This window comes from Aspergillus oryzae, chromosome 8 (assembly GCF_000184455.2).
Source record: "Aspergillus oryzae RIB40 DNA, chromosome 8".
NCBI classification, from domain to species: Eukaryota; Fungi; Ascomycota; class Eurotiomycetes; order Eurotiales; family Aspergillaceae; genus Aspergillus; species Aspergillus oryzae.
Genome location: NC_036442.1, coordinates 1,383,017 through 1,410,706, shown reverse-complemented (window position 1 = coordinate 1,410,706; position 27,690 = coordinate 1,383,017). Strand labels below are relative to the sequence as shown.

At 47.4% G+C, this 27,690-nt stretch overlaps 9 protein-coding genes across 9 annotated transcripts; 2 read left to right on the top strand and 7 right to left on the bottom strand.

Annotated features, from left to right (window-relative positions):
• Nucleotides 1–1,765: 1,765 nt before the first annotated feature.
• Nucleotides 1,766–3,454, bottom strand: AO090010000763 (protein phosphatase regulator REG1; the record flags this gene model as incomplete). Its single annotated transcript, XM_001827661.1, has 2 exons — nt 1,766–2,750; nt 2,820–3,454. 2 exons carry the CDS (start codon nt 3,452–3,454, stop codon nt 1,766–1,768), a joined length of 1,620 nt encoding a protein of 539 aa, XP_001827713.1.
• A 4,980-nt stretch (nt 3,455–8,434) lies between these two features.
• Nucleotides 8,435–9,343, top strand: tma22 (putative RNA binding protein Tma22; the record flags this gene model as incomplete). The annotated part of the gene is made up of 4 exons (XM_001827662.3): nt 8,435–8,498; nt 8,575–8,594; nt 8,775–8,862; nt 8,931–9,343. 4 exons carry the CDS (start codon nt 8,435–8,437, stop codon nt 9,341–9,343), a joined length of 585 nt encoding a protein of 194 aa, XP_001827714.1.
• A 182-nt stretch (nt 9,344–9,525) lies between these two features.
• On the bottom strand, nt 9,526–10,236 carry AO090010000765 (uncharacterized protein; the record flags this gene model as incomplete). The annotated part of the gene is made up of 1 exon (XM_023233497.1): nt 9,526–10,236. The coding sequence occupies one exon, from the start codon at nt 10,234–10,236 to the stop codon at nt 9,526–9,528; it is 711 nt and encodes a 236-aa protein (XP_023094325.1).
• Nucleotides 10,237–10,308: 72 nt separating this feature from the next.
• AO090010000766 (uncharacterized protein) lies at nt 10,309–10,992 on the bottom strand (the record flags this gene model as incomplete). Its single annotated transcript, XM_001827664.3, has 1 exon — nt 10,309–10,992. The coding sequence occupies one exon, from the start codon at nt 10,990–10,992 to the stop codon at nt 10,309–10,311; it is 684 nt and encodes a 227-aa protein (XP_001827716.3).
• A 655-nt stretch (nt 10,993–11,647) lies between these two features.
• On the bottom strand, nt 11,648–12,131 carry AO090010000767 (CGR1 family protein; the record flags this gene model as incomplete). The annotated part of the gene is made up of 3 exons (XM_001827665.3): nt 11,648–11,788; nt 11,857–12,002; nt 12,074–12,131. 3 exons carry the CDS (start codon nt 12,129–12,131, stop codon nt 11,648–11,650), a joined length of 345 nt encoding a protein of 114 aa, XP_001827717.1.
• Nucleotides 12,132–12,740: 609 nt separating this feature from the next.
• Nucleotides 12,741–13,787, top strand: amcA (putative mitochondrial ornithine carrier protein AmcA/Ort1; the record flags this gene model as incomplete). The annotated part of the gene is made up of 2 exons (XM_001827666.3): nt 12,741–12,851; nt 12,912–13,787. 2 exons carry the CDS (start codon nt 12,741–12,743, stop codon nt 13,785–13,787), a joined length of 987 nt encoding a protein of 328 aa, XP_001827718.1.
• Nucleotides 13,788–16,007: 2,220 nt separating this feature from the next.
• Nucleotides 16,008–20,537, bottom strand: AO090010000769 (vacuolar protein sorting/targeting protein 10; the record flags this gene model as incomplete). The annotated part of the gene is made up of 2 exons (XM_001827667.1): nt 16,008–16,647; nt 16,711–20,537. The coding sequence occupies 2 exons, from the start codon at nt 20,535–20,537 to the stop codon at nt 16,008–16,010; spliced, it is 4,467 nt and encodes a 1,488-aa protein (XP_001827719.1).
• A 638-nt stretch (nt 20,538–21,175) lies between these two features.
• AO090010000770 (uncharacterized protein) lies at nt 21,176–22,036 on the bottom strand (the record flags this gene model as incomplete). The annotated part of the gene is made up of 1 exon (XM_001827668.3): nt 21,176–22,036. The coding sequence occupies one exon, from the start codon at nt 22,034–22,036 to the stop codon at nt 21,176–21,178; it is 861 nt and encodes a 286-aa protein (XP_001827720.3).
• A 2,759-nt stretch (nt 22,037–24,795) lies between these two features.
• Nucleotides 24,796–27,537, bottom strand: AO090010000771 (exocyst subunit SEC10; the record flags this gene model as incomplete). The annotated part of the gene is made up of 2 exons (XM_001827669.1): nt 24,796–25,296; nt 25,354–27,537. 2 exons carry the CDS (start codon nt 27,535–27,537, stop codon nt 24,796–24,798), a joined length of 2,685 nt encoding a protein of 894 aa, XP_001827721.1.
• Between the last annotated feature and the right edge of the window lie 153 nt (nt 27,538–27,690).

The window sequence follows — 27,690 nt, the reverse complement described above, 5'->3', positions numbered from 1 at the left end:
GACCTTCAGCTCTCTTTGTCTTGGTGGGTAGATAAGTCAATTGGGAGTGGTATTCTCTCCGATTTTCATCTCCCTCCTTGACCGAGCCGTGTCAGTGTTGCTCATCATCTTCCATAATACGATGGTTGCAACCTGGGACGTCGTGTCCTAGTATACTGGTATAACCTCAAGATACCCATTGGTGAGTTGCTCGTCTCTTCTCGTTATCCTAAATACAGCAACGTACTCATTGAATATCAAGCTTATATATTGTAGACCCAGAAGCCTGATACTCTGTATCACAATCAACATAACATGTGACTGTCATAGGCATACCCATTGTGGGATTTGCGACAACTTAAAAATTCACTCTTACATAAGAGCAGGGTCACCCTGTTCTATACTACGTTTAGCGGTCCCAACAAGATACGCGAATTGATCTCTGGTAACTTACCACCCTATGATTCCTGAAGACATCAAAATGGTTTGAGAGCGTATGATACCGCAGGATCGTACCGACTATAGCCTTCAGAAAAGTGGCCAGATTCCCATGTCCACGCTCTCTGGAGCATGGGCCATGACCAGAGCAGTGGGACATCTACGTCATAGAGGATTTTTACGCAACGCACAGTTCCCCGCCCAACGTGTTCGTGGTGACCTTCTCCGCCTCTATCGGCTATTCCGCACAATGCTGAGAGACTCGAGGCAAAGCCTCTCTTGAGAGGATGATGCCCGACCTCTCATTCCCATACATTGTATCGCCTATCTGTATGGGAGCACCAATATAGTGCGAGATTTAGCTGCGACAGCCACGCGATCAGATTCGGCCATACAGCGTATGAATCAGCTTCGGGCCACTTGGCACCGGGTCGAACCAAATGTGCTTCGTTTAAGATTAGCACAAAGTTTCATTTATCAAGCTTCATCCCGGGTTGCCTGGGTTCCCCAGCGGTGCCTTGACATCGTCTTTCCAGTTATCGGCCAAAAGCCCGTGGCACCCCCGCACCTGTAGGCGGTTGTAAAGGGCAAATTCAGGGTCTGTATTCTTGGTCTCCTCCCGCACGGCTCGCCGCACATCATCCCTTAAAAGGGGAACTGGACATCTCCACAAATCCCAGCATGAGGGTGTCCAAACAAGAAGGGAAACTACGATCCATATATCAGGGTAACGAGACAATGGCAGCAGGGGCCTCGATTTGGACGAAGAAACATGATCCATGGATTGAAGAGATGGTTCTTGCAAGTGATTCCCATCCCGTCCTCACTAGAGATTGCTGTCCAGTCAATCAATCACCCTTGTTTCAGACTTTATATTCTAAAAGATCACATTCACGCATAGAATTCTTCTGTATATATTGGTCATTAATCATGTATCGGGTCTCCCCTGAGTAAGGAGGAACAATCAATGTAGCCCCAGGACTTAGCAGTAATTTAAAGAAAAAAAAATCAACTTTCTTTAACCAGAAAATAGCCCTCCCTGTAAAAAGAGACATGAAGCAATTGCCGCTCATACGTTATATGCTCCGAAGAACGCCCACACCCGGTGTTTTCAGAAGATTAAAAGGACACAGAAAGAGACAGGGATAAAATAGAAAAAGAGGAGGAGGGAAAGAAAATCGCTGTAACGCCAATAGTCAGTGTATCGCATTCCGAAAAAAAGCCATAGGATACCAGCCTAGCCATCCGAAGTCCATGTGAAAGAGAAAATAAAAGAGATATCCCCCAAAGATAGGACGTCGACGTCAATTGATCGTCATTCTCCTCGAGTTGACGGGTACAAGGCCAGTTATCGCCGCCAGCCCACATTCCATATTACATGAGCGATGTCTTTAGCAGTGTTGACGGTGTCGACTACTCGATCAAAAATAGTGGCATTGGCGGGTTCCGCATCATCATATGAAACTCCCGAAGATAAAAGACAATGTCGGTCAAGTTCCGCATCGTCTTCAGGGTTAACAAACCAAGGTCGATTTTGATTCGTCGAGTCGTGTAATCTTTGAGTGGGCTCCCAATTGAAATCTAGATCGTTGTCCGCTTCGTCCAGAAAGAAATTCGCCGCCAGCTCTGAGGCTTGGCTTGTCTCAATAGAGGGAGAAGAGTACGATGTAAAGTAACCGGACCAGCGATTGAGTATGGAATCCACCGGTGGCTCCGGGGTGTCGCCCCGATACTTGAGTGTGGTAGATGGGAGTGGTGCAATGGTCCTGTTGTCACTGCTAAAGCTGCTTCGCGGAGTAGTACTCCTCTCGCTTGTCGAGGTTTGCCATGAGCCCCGTCTCATCATGACAACGCCATCCTCCGAAGATGAGCCATCGTTCATTGCGGGCCAATCGTCGTCATCATCATCTTTTGCCTCCACTGCGATACACTGCACTACTTCGTTGTTGAAATGTATATGACGCTTTTCGCAGGGTGAGCCTGTTCCCGAAGACCCGTTGATTGGCGTGGCCGTGCAGGACGTTCGCGAATAACCCTCAGAAGACTGACTGAATGTTTGTCCCAGTTTCGACGGGTATCGATAGAAGGACGGTCGATTACGGCTGACCTCCGCTTCCTGTGCCTTCAAAATGGCGCCTGCATGCTGTAGGAGAGTATGCTGCGACAAGGAACGCTGCAGTATTGTTTCAGAAGCCGTCCTTTTCTTGAGGATCGGCTTTCTATCCGTAGGCGTTTCAAGGCGGCTTGGGGGTGGCGAGACGTTAGAGACAGTCTTGCGCTTCCTACACGACTTTAACGGGCCATACAACCAGGTCACGTCATAGTCCTTCAGCCTGGACGCATATGGTTAAACACAGAAATTAAAGGGGGAGAGAGAAGGGAAAGCCGGTTGAAGCACTAACCAGTTGAGGGTTTCCGGCGATACTGTTCCCCTGTTCAACTTCAGCTTTGCCCAAGTCCTCCACGACGCATTCTCTAGCCTCACGCCGTGATCGTATATTTCTCGTCGAGCAACCACATATCGCCAAGAGGCCCATATATCCTCCTCCTTCCACTCATGGGCAAGGTAATCAACATGTCTCGATGGTTCTTCTTCAATCGAACTGTCGTCGGCCGGTCTCGGCAAGTTCACACGATGTATGTCTGTCGAGGACTCGGTCGAGGCTTCGCTAGGAGCTTCAGGTAGCTTCGGGGCACATGGACCTGCGTCATATGATGGCAGTATTATCTCATCAACACCATCTTCATCATCATCCTGCCCATCACGTACACAGAATGAGAGGCTACTGAGGGTTGTAGAAGGAGGAAGTAAATGAACAGGAGCCGTTCCAGCGAAATCGGGAGAATGGGGAAATGGAGAAAGCGCCGAGGATACAGTTGGACTCGGACAATCTTTTGGGGAGTAATCATTGGCAGGCGACTTTACTGTAATCACGTCCGAGTCATCCAAGAAATATCTTTGAGCGATAGGGCACCGTAGAGGATCGGGGGAAAGTCGCGAGTGCCTCTCCTGTGAGGCGGGAAGCACGGCAGCCATCTTCACGGGCAAATGGTAATCATTGGAGTTAAATATAATGCGCAATAACTCGGTCTGATTTTTTTCCCCCTTCCTCGTTGCTTCTTTCGCCGACTAGGCTACTGATTATGAATGAGGGGAGAATAAAAGGGCAAGATTGCCAGGATGTCAAGTAGAGGCCCACGACGAAGTACGAGAGATCAACAAGATAATGAGAGGTTTCAGGACCAGACGTGCATGTTTGAGACAAGAGATGGCGTAGAACTTAATGGGGCGGAGAAGCACGTATCCGGAAGATGAGATCAAGAATAGCTCAAAGGTAGATATGGCTCGGGACAGCAAGCTCGATGAATGAGAGGGTGCCTTTTTTTAAGATTTCCAAGGTATCAGCGGGCCTTTTGGGTAAGACCTTTTTGGGGGGAGGGAGGATCCGTTCAAGTAAGGAATGTATGTATGGAATTGTAATTTATTCTGTGTCCCAGTCGATCTAGTCAGAAATATAAGGAAATCATTGAACGGAAATGGCAGGGAAAGTATAAAAATTGAGAGATAAATCGATGATTCCAAAAGAGAATCGAAGTACTCACGGGAGAGGAGGTTCAAGAGTAAGAAAGGAAGAATGAGGTAGTGATCTTATAATATCATTCCAAGCGGAAGCGGCGATCTACCAAGCTTGAATTCAAGCCAATGAAGTAATACCACCTCGGAGGTAGTCGTAGATACTTTGATTGGGGCGCGATAATAGCGGAAAGAAGTTGGAGGACAAGATTTGGTGAAATGATGTGTTTGAATGTACATACATGCATAGATACATATACATCGTAGTCTATAACCAGGTATTGAAGGTGAGATGGAAAGGGAAGGGAAGTACCTATAAAACTAATGTACATACGCAGAGTGAGACAAAAAAGAAAAAAGAAAAAAGAAAAAAAGAGCAAGGTTGCCACCAAGGGACGAGTTGAACTTAACTCCTCGTAAGTTTACAGGGTTTGGTATTTCATTACCATGCGCCTGAACGGCGGCAGGGGAAGACATTATTGGCTGGAGCACGGAGGGACTGGGGCTCCACCGCGAGAAGCGTGATTTGTGCCCCCTCTTTTAAACCACACCTTTAAAGGTGGAGTTTAGCTGTCCAGACCTTTTGGATTTGCTCGTCATTTCACCACTGGGATCAAAACCCCATGGAGAAACCTCCAGGCTCTTGTGTGAACCTCAATAGAACACTGTCTAGATCCTTTTAGTTCGGTCTTTTAGACTTCCCTTCTACTGCGGATCATCCTCCTGTACATATTCTTGTTTCGGGTGTGTATATCTTTATCCATTGATTTATTAGGTATGTTATATATCTAAATCGATTTCTTTTTTTTTTATTTTTTTTTATTTATTTATTTTTTTTTTTTTTTTTTCGTTCTCTTTGCCCCTCCCCCAATCTATACGTAGTCCGTATTGATGGCGAAATGGGACGTGCGTTGCACCACCTTAACTTTAGGGCCAACACCTAATCTTTTTCAAGGCTACGGTGATTTGTCTGGAACGCAATCAACCATATCATGATTGTGAATCTATAATGTCATTGGTAAATCGTTTTCTTGTTCAACAGTTGTTGTACTGTCAATAGCTTGATTATTCCTTTTTTTTTTGGCTTCTTGTGGAAGTGCTATCTTAGATATAATTTTTTTTCCCTTTATCACACAGAAAAGCTACAAAAAGATAACAAAAGGAAAAAAAAGAAGAAAGGAGAGGAATTTTTGATGGCTGCAGGGGCGTCTTGGATAGTTCAGATTCCAGATCTTCGGCTTTGAGATAAAAATGAACCTCTCATGTTCATTCCGACTACCGGCCAAACGGCCTAGCCACTGATTAGACGGAAGTCAAAAATGGTGGAGTCCCTTTTGTTTAGTAATTTATACACTAAGAAAATTAATTAAGAGAGGCGCTTCTGTTGTTCAAAATACCTCTTGGTAGTCATTTGAGGGGTTTTTTTTTTATTTATTCTCTTCCCTTCGGAGCAACACGGAAGGTCAACTCAATACCAATGCATGGGCGTCGCATGTTGACAACCTGCAGATACATACAGGACTTCCTTCGAGGTAATATGTGCTACTAGATAGGTAATAAGCCATTCACAAAAAAAAATAAAAGAAAGAAAGAAAGACGACCCTGATCTTCCCGATACAAACAAGTCTTTGGGTGGCAAAAGAACATCCCTCTCATATGATGTTGGATCTTTGTCAAGAACATCTTGGTTGATTCCAACACCTTGTACAATCCATGATATACTAGTAATCTACCTAGACACTTCATTTACGGGTTACAGTACATGCATACAAACATACATAACCACCGATAAGTTCAAATCTAGGCTCGAGGATCCGAGCGCTGCTAATCACTCCACTCGTCATTCCTTTACTATCTTTAGTGATGGACAAACAGACTTCCTCTTTTAGGTAACAGGTAAAAGAAAAAGGCCTGTCCAGTGTCAAAGTTTGTCGGACCGAGGAAACGCAGATGAAGTGGCAATGGACATTAACCTATACGATTTGAGGTCTTCCGAGTCATCGTTGTCATCCGTTTCTTTTCTCTTATCTTTTCTGTCTCGTTCGTTGTTTCTCTCATCTATCATATTGCTCTCTGGATTGAGTCCCTCTCGATGCTGTCGGAAAGCCCTAAGGCGATGAGAAACAGGAGGTGGGGTTCTGGATGGAGTACCACTATGTACTATCGTTAATGCATGTCAGACCGATAGGATTCAAGTGGTCAATTCCAAAGGTACGGAGTACATAAATTCTCCGACAAGAGATCTTTCCCTTTTTTTTTTGCTCTCCTTTTCTTTTCTTTTCTTTTCTTTTGGCTTTCAAGAAATCACTTCGGAAGAGGAACAGAAAAGGAGGTAACTGTTGTGTATACAGTGTGTTCGCCTGTGCGCATTGGTCTACCCGTAGATAACGCAACCTTGGGGCCTTGCTACGTCAGCTTGGCGAGAGAATGGGATAACAAGAGTCATCTTTCATTCAAATCCCTCGAAGCTCTGAGGGATACATCAGTCCACCCCTTCCTCGTTAGCCCAATAATCTGGTTCAGTGCAACCTCGTTCTGACTCCACTTGCAGCAACGGCTGGCTAACGTAGATACTAACTACGTACTAATCCTGTTAGTTGAGTGGATCTTCCATGATGAGGTGAGGACGATATCTGTGTCCGTTGTCGATCATCTTACCAGCACTATCTTAGATTCTTAGTATCTATGTCCTAGCGTGAGGCACCTCTGCACCACCAAACTAACGCTCCGACGACTTTTGCATGTAGAATAAAGTACTAGTAACGGTCCGCGCGGCCTTGCGATCATCGGGTGAAAGGAGCGTCTCAACTCACCGAAGCACTGACGGCGCCTAAGCCCGGCACGGGAGTTCTGAGTCCAAAAACTGGCGCCCGTGCTCCTGCATCCCTTCCTTGTTAACCTTTCCTGATTAAGATGGCTCACCCATTAACCCCTAGGGCTTGCCAGCTGTTCACCTGGGTGAATCTTGATTGCGAACGGAAAGGATCGGATGCGGAGAAACTCCTGTGTCAAGGCAGCCCAAAAATAATTCTACAGCCTACCAACTCATGTCCTTCCCCCTTGACTGAGGAGGTCCCTCTTGGAAGCATTTTGGCCGCCTCCCTTGGCACAGCGGACCGAACTCCTACTGTGTAGCAGGTATTGACAAGTATGTGGCTCGACCTTTCAAGGACCATTCGATCCTGATTCTAGATGTGACAGTCTAGATCAAAAGGACAACGGTCCTATCACTCCCAAAATGACTCGCAACTCTCTTTCAATTGGACCAATCCTAGCTTAAAACAAGCTGTGCTGTATCTGACCCTTGATAAATGGCGGTTATTCTATTGCAACCTCTTCCTCTATCGAAAGATGCATATGTCGAGGTTCATATCGTTAACCATGTCATATATGTCTTCATCAAATCGCGGTTGCTGACCTTTACACAAAATTTATGACTCATCTGATGACCAGTGCGAGTCAGGACTCAGACAGGAGTAGCTGCCTTCCAGATGTTATCTCGCCTTTGGGGGACAGATATAATCGTTACTGCCCTTTATCTTACTCTAGGCAGAAAATGTGCAGGGTCACTACTATCATTAGGGGCTCCTGGTTGGCTAGGATTCTGAACGTTAGTGATTAGGACAGAAGTGCTGTAATGCAGTAGCTTATGGGGATTTGATCCCAATTCAGAAATCTATAACACCTAAGTATCAATGATAATGGCTCTGCCCGGGTGCCGCTCTATAGTGTGGGTTCAAGCTGAAGTGATTCGAGACATAATGTGATCCTCTTGTTGGTTATCTTTTTACTATAGGCATAGACCTTTCTTTGGAAACAGGTGGAATCTCACCTCAGACTCTAATATAGGCATCGGACTATTATAACGCTGCCAGAAGTGCTAATATGCCTGCTCCTATACATACTGCACAGCTAATCGCTTCGTTTAATACTTTCATCAAGTTACCCAATATCAATTCTTTTTCGATCCGCTCTTTGATCATCTCGGGTTTTTATCGCGCCCCTCACCCTCCACTGTAAGATTCGTGGGAGAATCCTCTTTTCTGGTTTTCCCTATCCACAACCTACAGGCCATCTGGCAATTGAATCTACTCAGAAGCTAAGGTTTTCACCTTCTGGCGGATCAATCGTGCTGCTACCGTAGAAGTTTGAGGGGATGCATTACTATATAACATACATCTATCAGTGTAATACTACAAAGCTTGATAGAAGAGATAGATGTCAAGAGGAGAATCAGGTATGTACTCTCTTATACTCAGAATCACATGATTAGGGAGTAGATCTATACTCCAAGAAGTTTAGTGCGACGGGCAAGGCCAACCCCGCGGCGATATCGCGTACTCTGGGCTTGGGTTTCGATAATTGATTCTACCTACCAGCAAATCAATCTGTTGCCCATACACCCAGGAAAAATCCAAGAGAACACAATACCCACTCTTTAGAATGGCCGAAGTAGTGCAATCTGGCCCTGTTGAAGCACAGGCCCGCCATGTTGTCTATTGCGGGGGTGAGTCGCCTCTTTTACTCTGCGTGACGCAATACAGGGACTGTGAATAGATATCACTGACTTATCCGATTTACAGTTTGCACACTGCCTCCGGAGGTATGAAATCTCTTTATCCGTCGCGATAAACTTTCTTGTTCTCTTGTCTTTCTTTTTCTTCTTCGCTTTTTTTTTTTTTTTTTTTTTTTTTTTTTTTTTTTTTTTGGGGATTTGCCCCGCACCGGTTGTTGGGCAGGAAATACCATAACTTGCAGTTTGACTAACTTGCGATTTTCCTAGTACTGTGAGTTTGGTGGGACAGCGAAGAAATGCGAAGAATGGCTGAAAGAGAAACAACCGGAACTGTACCAACGACTCCACTCTGAAGGTACAGCAAAACATCACTACAGCATAGTGTAGTAAAGAACAGACTAACAGGATTGTGTTCCTTTGCAGAAGCCATCAGCGCTAATTTATCGACACTTTCTATATCTGCCCAGGAGCGTGCAGCGAAGGACGCTGCTAAGAAGGAGGCAAAAGCTGCTCTGGCAGAAGCACGCGACGCAGAGCGCAAGGCAGCCTCCAAGGTTCAAATCAAACGTGTTGAACGGAACAAACGCAAGCACGTCACAGTCATCGCAGGCTTGGAAGTATATGGTTTAGAAAATAAGAAGGTTGCCAAGGAGCTTGGCAAGAAATTTGCAACTGGTTCTTCAGTGACACGATCTGCTGCGGGAAATGAAGAAATTACAGTACAAGGTGACGTGAGCGATGATGTCCAGGACTGGTTATTGGAGGTCTATGGGAAGGAAATACCAGAAGCGAATATTGAAATCATTGAGGACAAGAAAAAGAAGGGAAGCAGTTAGCCAACGATGAACTATCTTTGGTTGACAGCGTAGGCGCATAAATGTACAAGTTCAGTATTGCATATTGGGTATCGTGTCAATATTATACAAAAGTCTCGATAGGTTGTCAAAGGAATTCAAGGCTGGCCTTGACAAGAAATGTGTATCCCGTTGCGCTCTAGGACTCTGGGAATATCGCCTTGTCAGAGTTCGTCGAAAATTCTCAACCGATCTTGGTCAGTAGCCCTCGCATCCTCGGGATTAGCAGACGTCCAGGTTACCGGGTCAGTAGCGTAGCGGGTATCGTGACGAGAGATTAGCTTCGATGAATATTGAGACAGCGCATATCTATCTTCAGGAATATCTGTGGCCAGCCAATGGATCCCACTTTCTTGCTCGTGCACAAGGGCCTCAGTAGAGCTGTTTGTCACGGTCGCTGCTTGCGAGGTCATGTCAGACTCCGGCGACTCTGAAATAATCCAGTTTTGGACAATAAGAGCTACGGCGAGAGCGAGAATTCCTGCTGTGATCAACCCCCAAAATATACGGAGGCGGCGACTGATTCGTATTTGGCACTCTGCCTCTTTTCTCTCCCAGCGGTCAATTTCGTTCCGCATTCCTTCGAGCCTACAGCTAAGCGCTTCAGCCCTCATTCTTCCCGCCTTCATACGTTCTTCCAAGGCCTCGATCTTCTGTATCTGCGGCTGAAAGTCTTTGAGGTCCCCAATTTGCTTTCGAGTGTCCTGGTCCAGGTTAGTGGTCTCTCGCTCAAAGTCTGTGAGGAGTGTCGACGTCGAATCAGAGAGTTCTTGGAAGCAAGCAATCGTGACGTGGAGAGCGGCGAGCTTCTCCAACAGATTATAGTAAGTATAGTCGAGCCTGCGAGTGATATCTGTTGCAAGGGTGCCGATCATCGATAAAGCGGATCGTAAGTAGCTGCCAGCGAGCCCGTTAGATCAACCGGAACGAACAGGACAGAAAATTACCTACCGCTCCCCCTGTTTCCTTCTATATCTTACTTGCTCCAAGTCGTCTAGCGAGCGTACCTCCTGTCGTCTGATCAGACCCAGGTGATTGTTCCGGTCAATGTCATCGAATATACTGCCTTTCCTGCTACCAGTACCCAGTCCCGTAGTAGATTCAGATCCCCAGCGCGACCGAGTTGTCTCCCTTGTCACGGGTCTAAGTAATGCGAGTCCATCGTCGAGATCGCTTTCCTTCTCGCGACCACCAGACCATGGGGGCAACAAGCCCCTGGTACTAGCGGAGGAGGCGATGGGGTTCATTATTCGAGGGAACCGCCCGTCACGGGATTTGCTATGTTTATGCTTATGACGTGGCCTGAATTTGGTAGGATCTAAGCTGGCAGGGTCAAAGGCCAAATGGCGGTGATGTTTTTCTCGAGGCGCCCCTGAAGCGTTTTCGCGATCGTTACGGTCATGATGTGTTTGGAGCACCGGTGGTTCTCGGCTGCTGTTCCAGGCAACATAATCACCGTTTCTGGGGTCTGTAAATGGTCCATCGGCGTTGGGCGGGATCTGAGTGGGAGTGGGAGTGGGTTTGTGGTTTCCGGCGGTACTGGAGCCATGGGTAGTGAAAGGATGAGAAGCGGAGAGTTGTCTGGATGGCGACAGCAACGCAGGCAAAGGGTTTCTCAGTGAAGACTCCATTTTTTTATTCTTTTTCTTATTCTTTTCCGCGTCACCACCATCCCTGTTACTTATAACCAGAAAGTAAAGACAGTACGGAGGATGGGAAACTATACTTGCATGTGTCACCCACAACCTCGCTATGTGATTATGCATACATAACACGACGCCAAGACTGATCGACGCTTGCCTTCCAGCTGGTGTCATAATACGTACGTATCTCCTAGAATTTGGAAAGGATCAACGGGCCTCATTTATACAAGTGCAATGGTTACGCACGGAAACATATCTAGGGAATAGAGAGACAAATCGGATCACCTATATCTAGTCCAGTCTAACTGTACATAACACGAGAACCGAAAAACAGCAAATATCCTGATCTTAAGGATAGATACATATGTACATACAAATATCATACGCCCAACTCCTTGTATCACTATCCAACCAATGACTCACATCGTAAGCCTTGTCTTTGTATTGCCCAAGAGTCAAATTTAAGAACGCGGCGAATATAAAGGAAAAAGCGCATTCCCCGCCATACACGCCGAACAAATCATGAATGCGGTGACGATGATAATACGGCGCAAAAATAATAGTAGTGGTGATAAGGGGGGTAAAAAGGAAAAACAAAAGGAAAGGAAAAGAAGAAACCAAGAAGAAATTTTTCCCACCACAATTACGAGTTGAGCAATTTGTTGCGCTTTTCCTTACGCTTCAATCGCTCAACACGTTTGCGATGCATCTTCTCCGCCATCTTCTCGTAGCGTTCCTTCTCCTCCTTTGCAGCCCTACGCTCCTTGATTCTCTGGATATGCGCCTGTGCAACAATATCAGTAAGCTCGCACATAAAAGCTCCCGATGCTCAATGATATTCGTTCCGCATACCTTCCGTTCGGCCTCCTTCTCTTCTTTGAGTTCTCTTTCGTGTTCTTTAACAGCTTCCTGGTGCTTGCGAGCCTCCAGTCGCTTTTCGTACGAGGTCAGACCAGCGTTAGGACGGAACGGCTTTTTGTTATCGTGCCAGTTTTTTCCTGCGGGTCCAAGGCAGGAAAAATTAGCAGGGCAGAGTGGGATAAGTGGGGAGCGAGAATCTATTACATACCGTTTTTACGCATACCCTTTGTGGGATCAGCCGGAGTGGCCGATACCGTGGAGGACATGGCCGGCAAAGAAAGGAAAATTGTAGACCAAGTAGAACGGCGCAAAGAGGCGAAACTCGGAAAAGGGCTCTGTGAGAGATGGAGAGCGGTTGATATAATTTTGGTTTTCCTCGGCGGAGGGACTGGCCGCTTTGCGGCAATCGAAATTTTGAGGAAAAAGTTATCTTAGACCGATCAGATAAACGGATCTCGGCAGAAGTCTTCATCCGATGCCCACTTTGACGTCTGCAATGAGGGATTTGCCAGCCACGATCCTTACCCGGTCGTTGTTCTAGTTGAAATTATCACCACCACTGCTGCAGAAGCTCCCCACTGTTCCCAAAATCCCGCGTCTTGGCTTCATTTTTCATCTGCAGGCGATGCTCACTTGCTGATTTTATCGCGCGTGGGCTCGGGCTGACTTAGAAGAAACCCCTCGTTGATTACTACACCACACCGCCCCCTCCTCCTCCTCCCTCCGAAATCTTACCTTAAATACTCTTTCCCTCCGATTCTACACGGAACCATACAATGTCCTGCCGATAGGGTTTCGTCTCTCCCCCTCTCATCTCTCCCCTTCCATTTACTGTTTTCTTGGTTGGACCAGACATAAATCACCTCCTCAACCCCATGGCGGCTGCAGAACATGCGATCACAATCAAGAATGATATGTCAATGGAGCTCCCTACACTTCCCCCCAATCAGGGGGTTGAGGCGTTTAAGGATATAATGTTCGGGTCCGTAAGTAATCCTGCCCACCGCGCTCAAGAGAACGCTGCTTGTGTTAACTATCCCCTACAGACAGCAGGAATGGCCGGAAAAGTCATCGAGTACCCTTTTGACACGGTGAAGGTGCGGTTGCAATCTCAACCCGACCATCTACCGCTTCGATACAAAGGGCCAATAGACTGTTTTCGGCAGTCATTTCAGGCCGATGGCTTTAGAGGGTTATATCGAGGTCTCAGCGCTCCTATGGCCGGCGCTGCCATAGAAAATAGCTGCTTGTTCTGGAGCTACCGCATGATCCAAGATGTCCTAAAGTCAACATGTTACTCTTCAACGGACCCGCTACCCTTCTCAGCCCTACTGGTCAGTGGCGCTGCATCTGGGTCCATCACTTCACTTGCTCTCACTCCCATTGAACTCATCAAGTGCAAAATGCAAGTACCTCTGGAAGGTGTCAATACGAGGGCTGCTAGTCCACTCGCTTTGGTCGCATCCATATTCCGTCAAGATGGTATCCTGGGATTTTGGCGAGGGCAGTTGGGGACTCTCATTCGAGAGACTGGTGGAGGTGCCGCCTGGTTTGGGGGCTACGAAGGGGTCTCAGCGCTTTTCCGAGCATATCCCACATCCGCTTCAAAAAACAGTTCAGAGCATCAATCGGCTTCTCTCCCGCTTTATCAGCAAATGATTGCTGGTGCAGCAGCTGGTATAAGCTACAATTTTCTATTCTATCCGGCCGACACAATCAAATCCCGTATGCAAACAGAAGATATAACTCACGGCTCCATCAATGGTCAACGACAAACTTTCTGGGGCGCCGGCAAGGCTCTATGGAAGCAACAAGGGCTCAAGGCTTTGTACCGAGGCTGCGGGATAACTTGCGCGCGATCAGCACCCAGTTCAGCCTTCATATTTACAGTGTACGAAGGACTACGAAATTATTTCGCATAACCTGCTTTACATTAGACGTTCATTTTTTCTTCTCTTATATCGGATGATACCTCTGACCATGTTCTTCTCTTTCTTTTTTCTTTTTTCTTTTTTCTTTATTCTTTTTTATATTCTTTGTCCATTGTTACGGAGGGGTTTCTTTCTTGCAACTAGAGTATTTTTTGACCCCTCAATTGCATTATTGTTGTTTCCAAGAGAACCCATCGGGCGTTGGCGTGACAGTCGAAAAGCCTTTTCCATGTTCATATAATCTTTACTCTTCTTTCCTTTTCATGAACCCACGCCACGTCCTAGATATTTTGTATAGCTAGTTCATATCTTCGTTATAAGAAACAAAACAAAGGGCCGACTGATGAACATTTTTATGCATTGAAACGTGCACCGAGACCTGAAGCTCTCTTTCGAGGGAACTCCCTTGATTGCCTACATAGTTCCATAGTCTTCGCCCATCTCATATCTGAAAATCACCCCAAACGATGATACCAGCATAACCGTAAGTGGGGTATGGGCCGTACTAGCTGCAAGCCGAACGACATCATCCTGATAGCGGAGCTTCTTTCCACGGCCGAACTCATACCCCTCCCCTCCCCTCTTAATAACTCAACTTACACTTCTGACCTGTCGCTCATTCCCACTGAGATAAATGAGATACTTCAGGCGCTGTTAAACATGTCTTCTTCTAAACCCTCTCTTACTACCCAGGAACTCCAGACCCTTGCCTCCAAGGCGATCGCTGCTAAAGCTACGGCCTACTGTAAGTCAGCCGCAACTAATGCATCACAGAGTTTCATTACTCGTTGCCACTGCTCTATGCACTTTCCAGTTTCTAAGTGTATCTAAAGGCCCGTACTCTAAATTCCGCGTCGGGGCATGTATTCTCACCCAGTCTGGTGAGTACATCGTTGGCGCCAATGTCGAAAACGCATCCTATCCTGTCGGCACCTGCGCAGAACGAGTGGCCTTCGGTACTGCTGTTGTAAGTTGTGAACCCTGTTAGCCTCCTCGTGAATTACACGGGATTTCCCCGCTCACTCAAGATGATCTTTGCAGGTCGCTGGATATCATGACTTCAAAGCTGTTGCTGTCGCTACCGATAGTAACCCCCCAGCCTCCCCGTGCGGCATGTGTAGACAGTTGTAAGTTCGTACCCTCCTAGTCTTGTCTTTGCTTGCTTCAATTCTGTCTTCGGCAGACTGGCATGATGAGGGCTCGCACCATGACCCTCTCGAGTATTTTATTGATGCTTTCTTGCTAGCATCGTTTACACCGCTGACGATAATTGTATAGCATGAACGAATTTACGACTCCCTCTTTCCCCATTTACATGTATGGCTCTGAAGGAACCTACACTATCAAGACAATGCGCGAGGTACGTGACCGCTTTTGTTAGATGGTTCCTACCGTGTCGCCTTTTTTATTTTTCATACCCAAATGCTCACTGGAAACGTGACACACCCACTGGTACTGACTCACGCTCTTCCTGCAGCTTCTCCCCGACTCGTTTGGACCGGAGGATTTCTCAAAGGAAAGGGTACAGTCTTCGTAGTTACGGCGATTTATCTCCCTCCAAGTTCTTTAGGTTTTCCCCTGAAGGCTACTCTGTTATGTTGCCTTTTAAGAGGTTTGCATATAACGGCACTGTTGTAGAGAGTCTCTGTCACTATTGTTAAGGGAAGAAACCAGTTTGCGTGGACCTACATAATGGCCACCTCATGTCGTATTAAAATTTAGGTCAAATTATCATGGTCGACCAAGAAGCTCTTTTCGCCATAAGGAAGACGTGCTTCGAATGATAAGATATTTGACTACTAAGCTGCTACAATCAAAGAAGCTGCGGAGCTTCCGATTGGCATCATCTTGTCGATTATGCTCCCAGATGTCACATTTCGGAGACATGAATATGCTATTAAGAAACCCAAGGTCACGCAAGACCGCTAAATCGGATGAATCAGGTTGTCCTCTTATTCTGTCGGTTCGTCATCCGTCTAAGAATTAATGATAAGGGGGATTTGGGGAAAGGTGAAAGGTGAAAGAGGGAACAGAAGAGGAAGGAGCGATCTTCTCTAGTGTAGAGTTGATTAAAATCATGGATACGGCGGAGCCCACAACCGTACACTATAGATTCATAACAGTATACAAGACATACTACTTCCGTTTTATAACATAAATCGTAGAATCACCTAGGAATTGACCGAAAGCATTGAGATATAAAGGAAACGATCAAGCCTCGTCATCTTCATCCAATTCGGCGTCTTCCACGCCGAGAAGCTCATCCTCATCGTCGACGATGCTAGTATAATCGCCTCGGCGTGCTGCAAACGAACCGCGAGATGCGTAGGGCCTTGAATAACCCCTGCCCCGTCCAAGGCGAATAAATCCACTGGCACCCCGCCACAAACTCGTAACTAGAAGCGGAAGAGCTCTAGCAACGGCCACGGTGCCTGCCACAATCGCAATTGGCACTGTGACTAACCATGAGTCTCGGGACAGGAAGCTCTGCGAGGTGCCGGCAGATTCGCCAAGGCGAATCTGCCCAAACTTGCCATCCCACTTGCTATAGGCATAATAACCAGCAGCTCCTGCTACTGCAAGGGGGGTCACGATGGCAAAGAACAGGCCCACGCCACTTATGCCGTGCTTTTGCTTATATTCCTCCTCCTTGTTAGGACATGGTTTGGAGACAAAATGGTCCAGGTTCAGACCGCCCTGGCAAGTTGTTTGTGGAATGCGGCGGTATCCGGTTGGCTCCCAATACTCGATTGTGTCAGGATCCTTTTTGCAGATTTCCATAGCATCCGGCTTAGGAAGTCCGGGAACGAGAGCACAGCTACCATCACTCTGAGGCTCATAGTTGTAATCACTGGTCAACGTTAGTCTTCGCACATTATCAGTGGAGGTGTGGAGGAATAAACGAAACAATTACCATTCATAATCAGCTCTCGTGCATGTACAGTTCGTTCCGATGCTGTGAACGTGAGATTCTCGCCAATCGTTCCAACATTGGGCTGACGGCTTTTTGCGATGGTATTGTTCACTGTGGCCAAACAGGCAATTGTTCTCCTGGAAAGGGTGCTTTGGCTCCCAGATATAGTAGTCATCACTATTCCCTTGATTCTCATCCAACAAGCATGGTCTCGGGCGGACTCCGCTGAAGTCAATGTTAAACGTGGCGAACTTATCTTGGACTTCAGAATTCGATAGTCTAGCCCAAAGAAGGAAGTTCTTTGAGGTATCGGATGGCACGGTTGAAATATCATTAATCCGCACTTCTACATCCGAAAACTGAAACTCTTCCCAGGTATCGCCCTCATCGAGGCTATAGTGTATAGTTTTAGTGGGCTTAGACTCGGGCACAATAACAATAACCGAGCCGGAGTCACCATATTCCCACATGTATTTCCCTTTTTTGACGGACTTCCAGCTAATTCCACCATCATTTGTGATGAACGTATCCGCTTCATCTCCACCGGCTAAATGGTCACCCACATTACCCACAGCCATCATCAGACCAATTGCGGATCCAGAAGCAAAAGTGTCCCTTTCATCTTTGCGCTCGGTATAGCCATGGAGATGGAGTGAGCAGTCATCCGTGCCTTTCCCTGCTACGACCGAACAGCCAAAGCTCTTGCCATCCGCGTCCTTGGTTGGAGGGGGAAGTAACATCCATTGCGCTCCATCATTATGAGTGATCATAGTCTTGAGCTTTTTTGGCACTTTCTTCGAGACGTCAGCGACGTTACTGACAACATTCACAACAGCCACCCCTTCTAAGCCCTGCGCCTTTTCAAAATCGACATAACCCAGACTGTTTCGGTTGACTGCACTGATGCTAAGAACGTACGATGTTCCGTTGCTATTACTCTTGATAATAGGGCCATACTCGCCCCCTTCTGTGCTGCTGGCCGTCACATGCAGGAAAACAGCGTGCGTTGAGCTTTCGAGTACGGTATAGGCGGTTTGAACAGGCACTTGAACGTTTGGTGGGAACTGTGCTCTTGCGAAAGTCCTACCGTCAACGCTCGTACTAGCTACCAGTGAATCGGGGTTTTCTGGCTGCCGCGATGCTACAATGATGAACTCCGACATTGTAGCGTAGTTGATGACATCGACGAATTGGACCTCGTTGTCATTGAAAAAGTCATCACTTGACAACAATTGCAGTCGACCGTTCTTGCTCTGCTTTTCAAATTGCTCGCAGTATACGAGATTTGTACTGTTCGGCCGGGTTTCTCTACTTTCGAACTCGCATTTCTGGACATAGCTCAGTAAAGGTTCCCAGTTCTTACCACGCCCTTTCTTTATAAAAGCGTCCGAATGACAGTCACCGGAGTGGCAATCCACGGCGCCGGTCCAGATTAGCCGATCCTTGTGCACTGGGTGGAACGCCATAACTTGAAGGAAGCGATCCTGAGTGGGCGGAGCCGGAGCCTGAAATGGTTTGAAAGTATGGCCACGATCTTCAGTCCAAAAGCCCTCTTTGCCATCGGTAAGAAGGAAAGCCACGTCGCTGCTATACGGGTGCAGATAGACTCTGGTAATTTCTTCTCCCTTAAGCGGCCTTTCCCATGTCTTACCATGATCATGCGTCACATAAACTTCGTGCTCACTGCTTAGCATTATGATGGTTTCGTCACTGCCGGAGCTACTGGACTGGCGTTCTAGATAATAATACTGCGCGTAGTCTCTTGCCTCGAGCAACTGCAAAGTCACTCTGATTTTGCCGTCAGTTGATGGACTACTGGCGTCCTTGCAAGATCTTTCGATTTCCTTGTCCAGATTTTCGCCACCATCTCGGATGCAAGCATCTCCTGGGATAAGCCTCCAGCCCGATGGGCCCATGAATTTATCATCAGGTTTTTTGCACTCGCCTTCTGGAGGGGTTAGTGGGGAGGGAATGACACACCCTTTCCCATCTTCGGTGCGCCTGTATTCACACTCGAAATCCTCCGCTGTGCACTTGCATGCTTCAAAAATCGGCTGGGGGTCTTTAAATTCCTCGTCCACAAAACAGTTCGCGTTGGCCCTTCTGCGCATGTAAAATTGCTTATGACCCATCAAGCAATCGGGTTTGCCATGTTCGTCCAGTCTAGCCGGCCATTTCTCAAAGTCATCCTCCTCGCATTTCCTCTCATGGAGACCATCGAAGTCGATCGAGTAAATGACATGTTCACCATCTTGACTTTCCTTTAAGGAGCCAACAACAATAAACTTCAAACTAGTGGAATCGGGTGTGGTGGTGACCATTGTGGGGTAAATCTTATGCTGGAGCTCGACAGATGCCCATTCCTTACCATGATCAAGGGAGTAGTTGATCTTGTCCACTCTACCCTCATCACGCACCGCTATAACAACGGCACCCTGATCCCCAAACTCATACTTGTGGGGATGCTTGATAGCACGGCGCCACGTCACTCCCGCGTCATCTGAGATATAGAGATTGCATTCAGCGTATTCTTGGAGATGATTTCCTGTATTTCCTATTCCCATCACTAGCCCCGGTGCTGGGCTTGAGAACACCCGCCCTATATTTCTAAGCGCAGTTACAGAGTGAAGATGCAGGTTTTCCCCATCTGATTTCAAGGGTTGAAATGTCCTGCCATCGTCAAAACTAATTCTGCTGGTAATCTTCTTTTTGGCGGAACCAGATTCAACTTCCTCCGGATTCTGTACAGTGTTGACCAGCACAATCCCTTGGATACCGGCAATCTTTTCAAAGTCGACCATGCCTTCCGAGTTACGATTAGTGTGTTCAATATTGCGGGTGAAATAGGTGCCATTCGAGTTTGAAGTAAAAAGCACACCCATGCCACTTCTTGGACTAGTCAGCACATCCACCTGAAGGCTGTAATTTGTACTCTCTAGCATCGTGTATGCATCCTCCTCTATTCGGTGACCATCGAACTCTGCACGGTGCCAATTTTTAGCATCAACTGTCACGTACAACGCGAGTTCTTCGGTCCCTTTAGATTTGGCCGCAGCTACGATGAATTTCTTAACTGCAGCGGTGCTAATGACCCCTGACACAGGCCGCCCTTCTTGGAGCTTAGTCTCCGTGCCTTCAGCGTTGCCCTTGAAGTAGTCATCAGAGTAGACAAGACGATTGGCGTGTGGAAGCGGCACTTTCAAACCGGGGACGACACAGAACGAACGGTCCTTGATCTCCTCGGCTAAATTCAGATCTTCAGCAAATTGCGGGTGTCCCACAGCCCAAGCACATCCACCAGTGCTCTCACGCAGTAGTTTGACCGTAGCGAAGTCATCTGTCGTGTAGTATGACCTCACAATGCAATACCGGCCTGCGCATTCCTCGCCCTGGAATATCACTTTGCTGGAGTCCCCGCCATGGAATACGAGGGGGTAATGCCTTATCGCGGGAAATTCGGCAATATTAAACGATGCCCATGTTTTCGCCTGGTCCGTTGTAACCCAGTGACGGCCGTTGGGCCCCAAGGCGTAGGCCTTCTTATTGTCATATGGGTGCTGTCTGATTAAAAGAACATGATGTTTCATGCCACCGTCGTCGCCCTCAACAACTGACCAAGTTTCGCCTGCATCGACTGACCGAAGCAGATCGCCATTGACCGTGTTCATGAGAACAGTGTCCGTGTCCTCGAAGTAGAAGAGGGAGCTCGGTTTATGATCGATCTTAGTCGGTGGTGCAATTTTTGGCGAACTTGACTTTGCAGCACCGCGCTGCGCAAGGAGCGCCAATAGCAGGCAGCTCACCAGCAGTAGCCATCGATAAATCATGACCGCTACTCTTGAAACATTTGAAACAACGCACACAAAGGCTTACGTTTCGGCGAGGAGCTTATGCTTCTGTGAGGAGCTGATGCTCCGATGACGTTTGGGTGATGCGGGAGGGAGGAAGAATGGTGTCGATCTCGAATACGCGCTACCCAAATTGTACGGGATAAAAGGATAGTAGATAGGTAAAATTTCAGGGCCGCAACGCGAATGGCTTCAAACTAAGAATGTAATACGTGGTGGATAGCTGCGTGGCCTCTGAGGAGCTGCATGGTCACGTGTAGAGATTGCTTATCGAAGCATTAGCTTTTTTATTTTTGCCGATTGACCCTAAAAGTACCTGCAGCACACCATCCAGTATCGATCCATGATACGTATTAATTTTATAATAAAATCTCAACCATGGGGTGAACATCCGTGCAATCCTAGAAAACAACTTGCTAGATTCTGTTCTGAAGTTACCGGTGGCTACCGAGGGGGTTTGCTGAATTCTCAAGTATGGAAGGTACAGTACTGTATCTTGTTTCTGATTGGGCTGCTAGGGAAAGCCTTACAAGCAATACTAATGGGTGCTGTTTGATGAGAAGTTCAAAGAATCATTAATCATTGAGTAAAGAAGAAATTATGAAAGGACAAAAAGCTCAGCATTTCTGTTTCCGAAACTTACGCCACATTTTCTTCATCAACCCTTGCTCGTCCTCACAGGATCCCCATAGATGGGAACCGCTATCCTCCAGTGGCAGCTTCAGTGGGTCCACCCTGGGTGGTGGCACGGTCGTCCGAAGGTCGGGTCTCGTCAGCGTCATCTTCAGGGTCATTTCGCGGTTGCTACCAGTATTCTGCTGGTTGCCAGGTCTTGGAGGTAGCAGCCATGACTGGTGCCTTGGATATGGGCGTCCAGAGTCTGATGAGCGAGAATTGTGCACATATGAGAGTCGAGCTACGTTCATCCGCTTATCACATCGTTCGTCTGAAACTGACGTGTCCTCCTCGTCGAGGAACGTGCCAGTAAACATTGGAGGCTTCGTTTTGCGTTCGGCTGGCATGGTTCTCTCATTGTTTTGAGCCGGAAAACCAAACTCAACAGCTTCATCAAAGTTTTGCGGAGAGGCCAGGTAAACCCGCAATTTGAGGCGGGCCTCAGGGTCCTGATAATATTGCGCTGATGGATCGATACTGGACGTGGAAGATCGAGGCACATGGGTTTGACTTTGGCTCGATGACGGTCGAGAACTTGAATTACGAGCCGTGATATTCATCGGCGCTGTCGGAAACGTCGAGGATCGACGCGCGGATTGCGCTTTTTGACGCGACACTGCCGATGTTGGTTGTCGAATTGAAACGTCTGGATTAAACGACAGTGCCGTTCGAAGAGAAGGCCGCCTTCGAGGCGGCGAGTTCGGCAACGTCTTAGCAACATGCGCGTGATACTCGTCCAGCCTTAGGTCAAGATCTCCATTGTCATCAAACCAACGGAAGTTATCGCAAAGCGAGTAGTCCATGTCGGTATCAGAACTCAGGTCCGAATCCGAGAGGTCGAAGTATAATGTGGATGACCGTGAGGTCGCAATAGAGTTTCCGTCCGAGAACCGAATTTCAGGAGGTTGATGCCGGGAACAATGTCTTGCTTTCTCCAGCGGGTGAGGCGCTTCACCGGCAGCATCGAAGAACCGAGCTTCAAACTGCGCTCGGTAAAACCAATCCTGTTCTTCTTTCGAGAAGAGTTTCTGCTGGATTTTAGGCGGCAATGAATGAAAGCATCGCGAGTCCACTTGGGCGGCAAGATGGACCAACTGTAGCGAGTTGACTTTGCGGAGCTTCTTAGTCGTGTTTGGAAAGGAAGACTTATGCGGGTGGCACTTCCTGTTCTTGTTGAGGGGTTTTATTGCGGATGTTGGATAAGAGCGACCCTGAAGGGTACAAAAGGGGAGGCGGCGAGGCACTTTAGCCAAGCGGCGTTGATAGGGAAAACCATCCCAGCGATCACCATGAGCTAGACGAAGGCGTTCGACATTGGAGAAGAACTATGATAGAGGATAAGGAGACCACGTTAGCCACCAAGATCTGAGTGGAGCTCGTAGGAACCATTTCTCTAGAATAGCAAGCACTGCCAAGCAGCCATGGCTCGCAGCCTCGCGCGACTCCAGAGCCCAGTCCACACCATATATAATAGTTTGACATTTCGACTCCAGTAGTACGAGCCGCTAGTGGAATCCATCCACAAATCATCCGACTATAGCAACTAGGATCCGAACATGGGCCAAACCATTGCTCCTAAAGTAACGCTAGAATGATGACTAGAGGGTCCCGCGCTTTTCGCCATTTGAAACCGAAGAGGATGAGGGAAAGGAGAGCTGACAAAAGGATAGGGGAGATACGAAAAATACTGGTAGTTTGGAACAGATGGGGTGGGGTGAAAGTCAGGGCAGCCGCAATAATCCCTCAATCCAGTAATATAAATAATAATCTTCTCTTCACATACCTTTCGTTGCAAAGCTGGGGGCAGGGATTCAAAATCCAATTCCTCGTGTGGTTCCGCTTTCATCTTCTCCCCTCCCCTTCTCTGTTCTGTTCGCTTCTTTCCCAACGCAGTTTCAAATAGCAAGATAAGCAATAATGTCAGGCCTACTCCGTACAACGGAGGGGTGCAGATTATCAATACGGGTAGTCAGCATATATGAGTATGTTTCACTGCAGCCCGTGCCCAGTTGCCTGAAAATCTCCAGCATGCATGACATTGTGGGAGTTTGCATTCCTTTTAAAGTAAAACCATTATGTTCCGGTGATGTTATAGAGCATCCATCGAGAGGGACCTCGTTCTCCAATGGCAGATAGAGTGTCTACTATACAGAGCCCTCTTTCATCCCAGCGGCAAAAATTGACCACCAGCAGACGGTTCATCAGAAATTCCCCACTTTTCCCCCTCACGCAGGAATCATACCAGGTACTTAGTTGGGGTGAGTGGGAACTAACATAGAGGATTGCAAGCAGGGCTCAATGTTGGTTGGTTCATCCTTTCGCGCGCGCGTGCGCGCCCATAGCACTGATAGTTGAACAGCTCATCCTATGAGGATGGGCCAAGTCAAACTCTACCGCTTGTGGTGACCAAACTATAGTATCCAACCAACAATACTGGTTTGTCATTGGATGGTACCTACGTGGTATTTGTTTCAGGAGTACCTTTTCTTGGCGCCGGGTTGTCACATTGCACACACGCACGCACATCCACACACAGCAGAACAAATCAGATTATGTGATAGCTGTGATGCTAAAACCTCTCTTCCTTCTTAGCGCCAGGGTGGATACTCTACTCTGTTTCTCCTCCTATTGCAGCTTTCATGCGTCAACCAGAGACACTGGACATCCCCCATGGAACGGGCTACAAGAAAGCTATATATAGATATATATATTTAACTGTGTGTGAAAGAGAAATGGAGGTTACATGGGAGAGGATAATCTAGATATAGAGAGGAAGAAAAGGGCGAGAGGAGACAACCAGTAACTGGTCACTAGATCTAGCTATGTTGTGATTGTCGGGACTCGCTAGTACTTGATTGAACGAACTGGGAGTCTAGTTGTGTGGTACAAAATGCGTGTTATAAGTAGATAGGATGAAATTGAGAGACCTATACTTTAGGTAGCACGTGAGATTAAGTATTCAACGACGCACACTTTCTATCTTGCACTACTAGTAGTTGTCGGTGTTATCGTAGGGGGGGATATAAAATAAAATAGAAGAAGAAGAAGAAAATCTCTCTCCAGTATGTACGTTTTATCCAGTCACTACATTTATAGGAGACGGCAGATTATGCTCATGTGCAAGGGCGACAATAATACAACAGAGACCACGGCTGAAACTATGATTCTGCGTATACCTTGCCTAGACATGGTGATCGCAAATTCGAGAATCCGTCTCTGCGCTTCGCCGGCGGGTAACCTTGTCAGTTTTAGCGGGCATAGGAGCAACACAATAGTCTCATCTTCTCATCCTCTCTATAGAAGAGCATTATATAACACAATTGGGGCAAGGGTTTTTATCCCGTTGCATGCGCATGGAAGTAAGGCCCGTCAAGATTTTACAAATACAGGAATAAATGAAGTGGTCGAGCGATACTGCTGTGTATTATTAGAGATGGTTTACAAGCCTTTGAAAATAGTATTCCAACACAAGAAGAGCTAACCCTGAAACAAGAAGTCATGTCAGGTTACCTGCCATGCGAAGTCCCTAGAATAATGGAGTATCCCACAAATAAAGCTACCTTCAAAGGACACTGAGGACATTCTGCATCGCAGCTGTGTTGGAATCCTCTCTTCGAGAGACATAAGCCCGGACTTCTTGCACGCTGAGGCCAGCTTCGACTTGTCCACCTCCCGCGCCTCGCCCAGAACTTGTCCCGGTATTGTTCCCAGGCCTGCTGCTGCTACTCGCAGCGCCACTCCAAACTCTTTCTCGTAAAGCCTCAGAACCTACAACAAAAAGGCTACCAACCTCCAGCAAGACGTCCAGCGCACCGCCAGGGCCCTTGACCTGCTCGTCTATGTCCCAGGATTTGAGCAGATCTGTGTACTGTGTCATATCCTTAGTGACCATGAGGCCACCAGGTCCATTGACCGCGAAGCGCTTAAAATGCTCCAGAAGTAAGCTGCGGGTCCCCATGGCTATCTCTGTTAGCAACTGTCGCAGATTGGAGCCACCAGGCGGTAGTGATGTTGCTGTCATGTTATGTACACGAGAGAGAAAGGTGCAAATCGAAGAACAAGTCTGAATGTTTGTCAGTTAGTATTGCATATCCTAGCACACGGCGATCATCCAACTAACCGGTGTCTGCAGCTTCTCCAACCAAGCTGCATTATCTCCTTCCTTGGGCCGAAAGTCATTCTTCCTCTGGCCAGAAAGAAGTTTATTAATCCACACCAAAGAAGCGTCAATGATTTTCTGCTCAATCGTATTTACTTTCTCCTCGATTCGCATAGTTGTCAAGTTTGTCTTCTTTTCCATTTCTCGGCGAACTGTGATGCTCCCTGTTGCTAGGGGAATGAGTAATGTGTTTATGCACATTACCATCAAGTTTGCAATGCCGATTGCGCTCCTGACCGCTGGGAGGTAAGCAAAATCAGGCTCCGTTTTCCCTAATTCTTGTGATGTCGCTGTCTCCAATGCGGCATCGAGACAAACCTCAATGTAGCCTTCTCCCATAATAGAAAGGAGAAGAGTCAACAGAGCCAACATGTCCTTTGGGGTTTCGCTGCTTACACTTAGCTCCAAGCCCCGACTGACTCCCTCAGCAAGCCATTTGAGCATTCTTTTGGCGTGTGATATGCTAGGAAGGCCATCCTCCTCAGTAAGTTTAATTTCAGTTCGTCTTAAGAGGTCATTGGCATCCCTCAAGCCCGCCACCTGAAGTAACATCCTTCGCTGTGTCGGTGAGAAATCCGAGGACTCAAGGCGATTTATGTACGCATCCCGTGCAGAAGATAGAAGTTCAGTACCTGACTTCGAAAGAGATGCCATGAAGGTAGTTGCTGCCTTCTTTCTACGTGCATGGAACGTGGTGAATTTGAAAAGCAAGGAGGTGTACAGCTCCTCCAGTGTTTTCTTCTCCCTCTCGATATAAGAGGAACCGACAAAGTATGGCACGAAGAGATCCTCCAGCTGCTGATCGAGAATCAATGCCGTCTGAGCGGAAATGGTATCGGGATGTTCAGTTAGACCATGAGCTTTTAAATCTTCCACTAGAGCACCGATATAACTGCGAGAGCTCTGTAGGGAGCGTAAGAAGGCGAGAGATGAGATGCTATTAGCCTTCTCCAGAACCATTTCAAGTCTCTGTTGGATGGATTGCTGAAACACGCGCTGCAAAAACTTCCCGAGGACCTGTTCGTAGTAAGGGAAGGCTCGCTTTATAATAGCTGATTCCTCCTGAACTACGACCTTAACCTCGTCAATGAGTGACTGAAGACTAGGTTCCACCTTCAGAGGCTCCGAATCCGGGTCTGCGAGTTGTTCCCAAGCTTCTAGATCCCCACCTACTTCTTCTGTAACCAGCTGACTTCGGTCGATGAAGAACTGGTGCTGATTGACAAATAAAGCAATAACACTGGAGCCCCCATTGAAATCCTGGAGCACAGTTGCACAATCCTTCATACCTTCAAAATTTGCCTTACGATAGAAGTCGTCGAACTGTTTCAAGAGATCCTTCTCTAACGTCTCTGAGAACTTCTCAATGATCTCCCTTGTATTTAGTCTGGTCAATCCCGTCTCTTCAACCGTGCCCTCTTCTGCAGCCCCATGCCCGGACGCCCCATTGTTCTTCCCCCCCGAGTTGTTCCAGCTTTTCTGATCAAGCCTTTGGCTAATCCTCAGTAATTGCCGCGCTATCTGTGCGGAGCGAACTTTGGCTTCACCAGTCCCAGATCTCCTCAAGTTCTCCAAAAGCGTAAGTTCTCCCCTGTTACTTACGCTATCCCAACACTCAAGGAGGAAGTGGGCGTCAAGTGCTCGGCGTCTTTGTCGGTCAAGCTCTTCCAGCTTCCGGCCTGTTTCAACAGCCATATTACCGGTAGATCCTGAAAGTTCGCTCCCAGTAGGCCCGGGTCCAGCACCTGTACCATTGAGCGACGTATCAAGTTGTTGGAAAGATTCAATGGTCTGTTTCAGCTTCCTGCCAAGTGTGTTGATATTCTGTGAGTGCTGGGCCTCGGCTCGGCGGACTGCAGCCGAAAGCTCATTCTCCTTGATCTCTAAGTCACCAGAAAGTTCAGCCAGTCTCCTCTGTGCATGTTCGAGGGTCCGAATGAGTGGTTTGGGATCGAATAGTTGATTCCCAGTAGTGGGGCCTAGCGTAGAGCGACGGTTTGAAATGGCACTGTCAGAAAGCGCTTCGATGAATTCTTTGACTATAAAATCGCGGCTCGAAAAGTCCTCAAGAGTGAAACTGGGGCCCTGAGGGAAGACAGATCGCGACGTGGGATTTATAGAGGTAATAGACGCACTATCCGGCATCGTTCTAGCTAACGGCAAGGCTTCGTCGGCATCGGGCTATTAAAAGGCGTAGTTTTGATTACGATGCTTATATGCGGCAGAGTAAGATATATGTTCGCATGTAGAATCGTGAAATCCTGATGGGTGTGGAAAATGGAACTCTTCTCTTAGTTT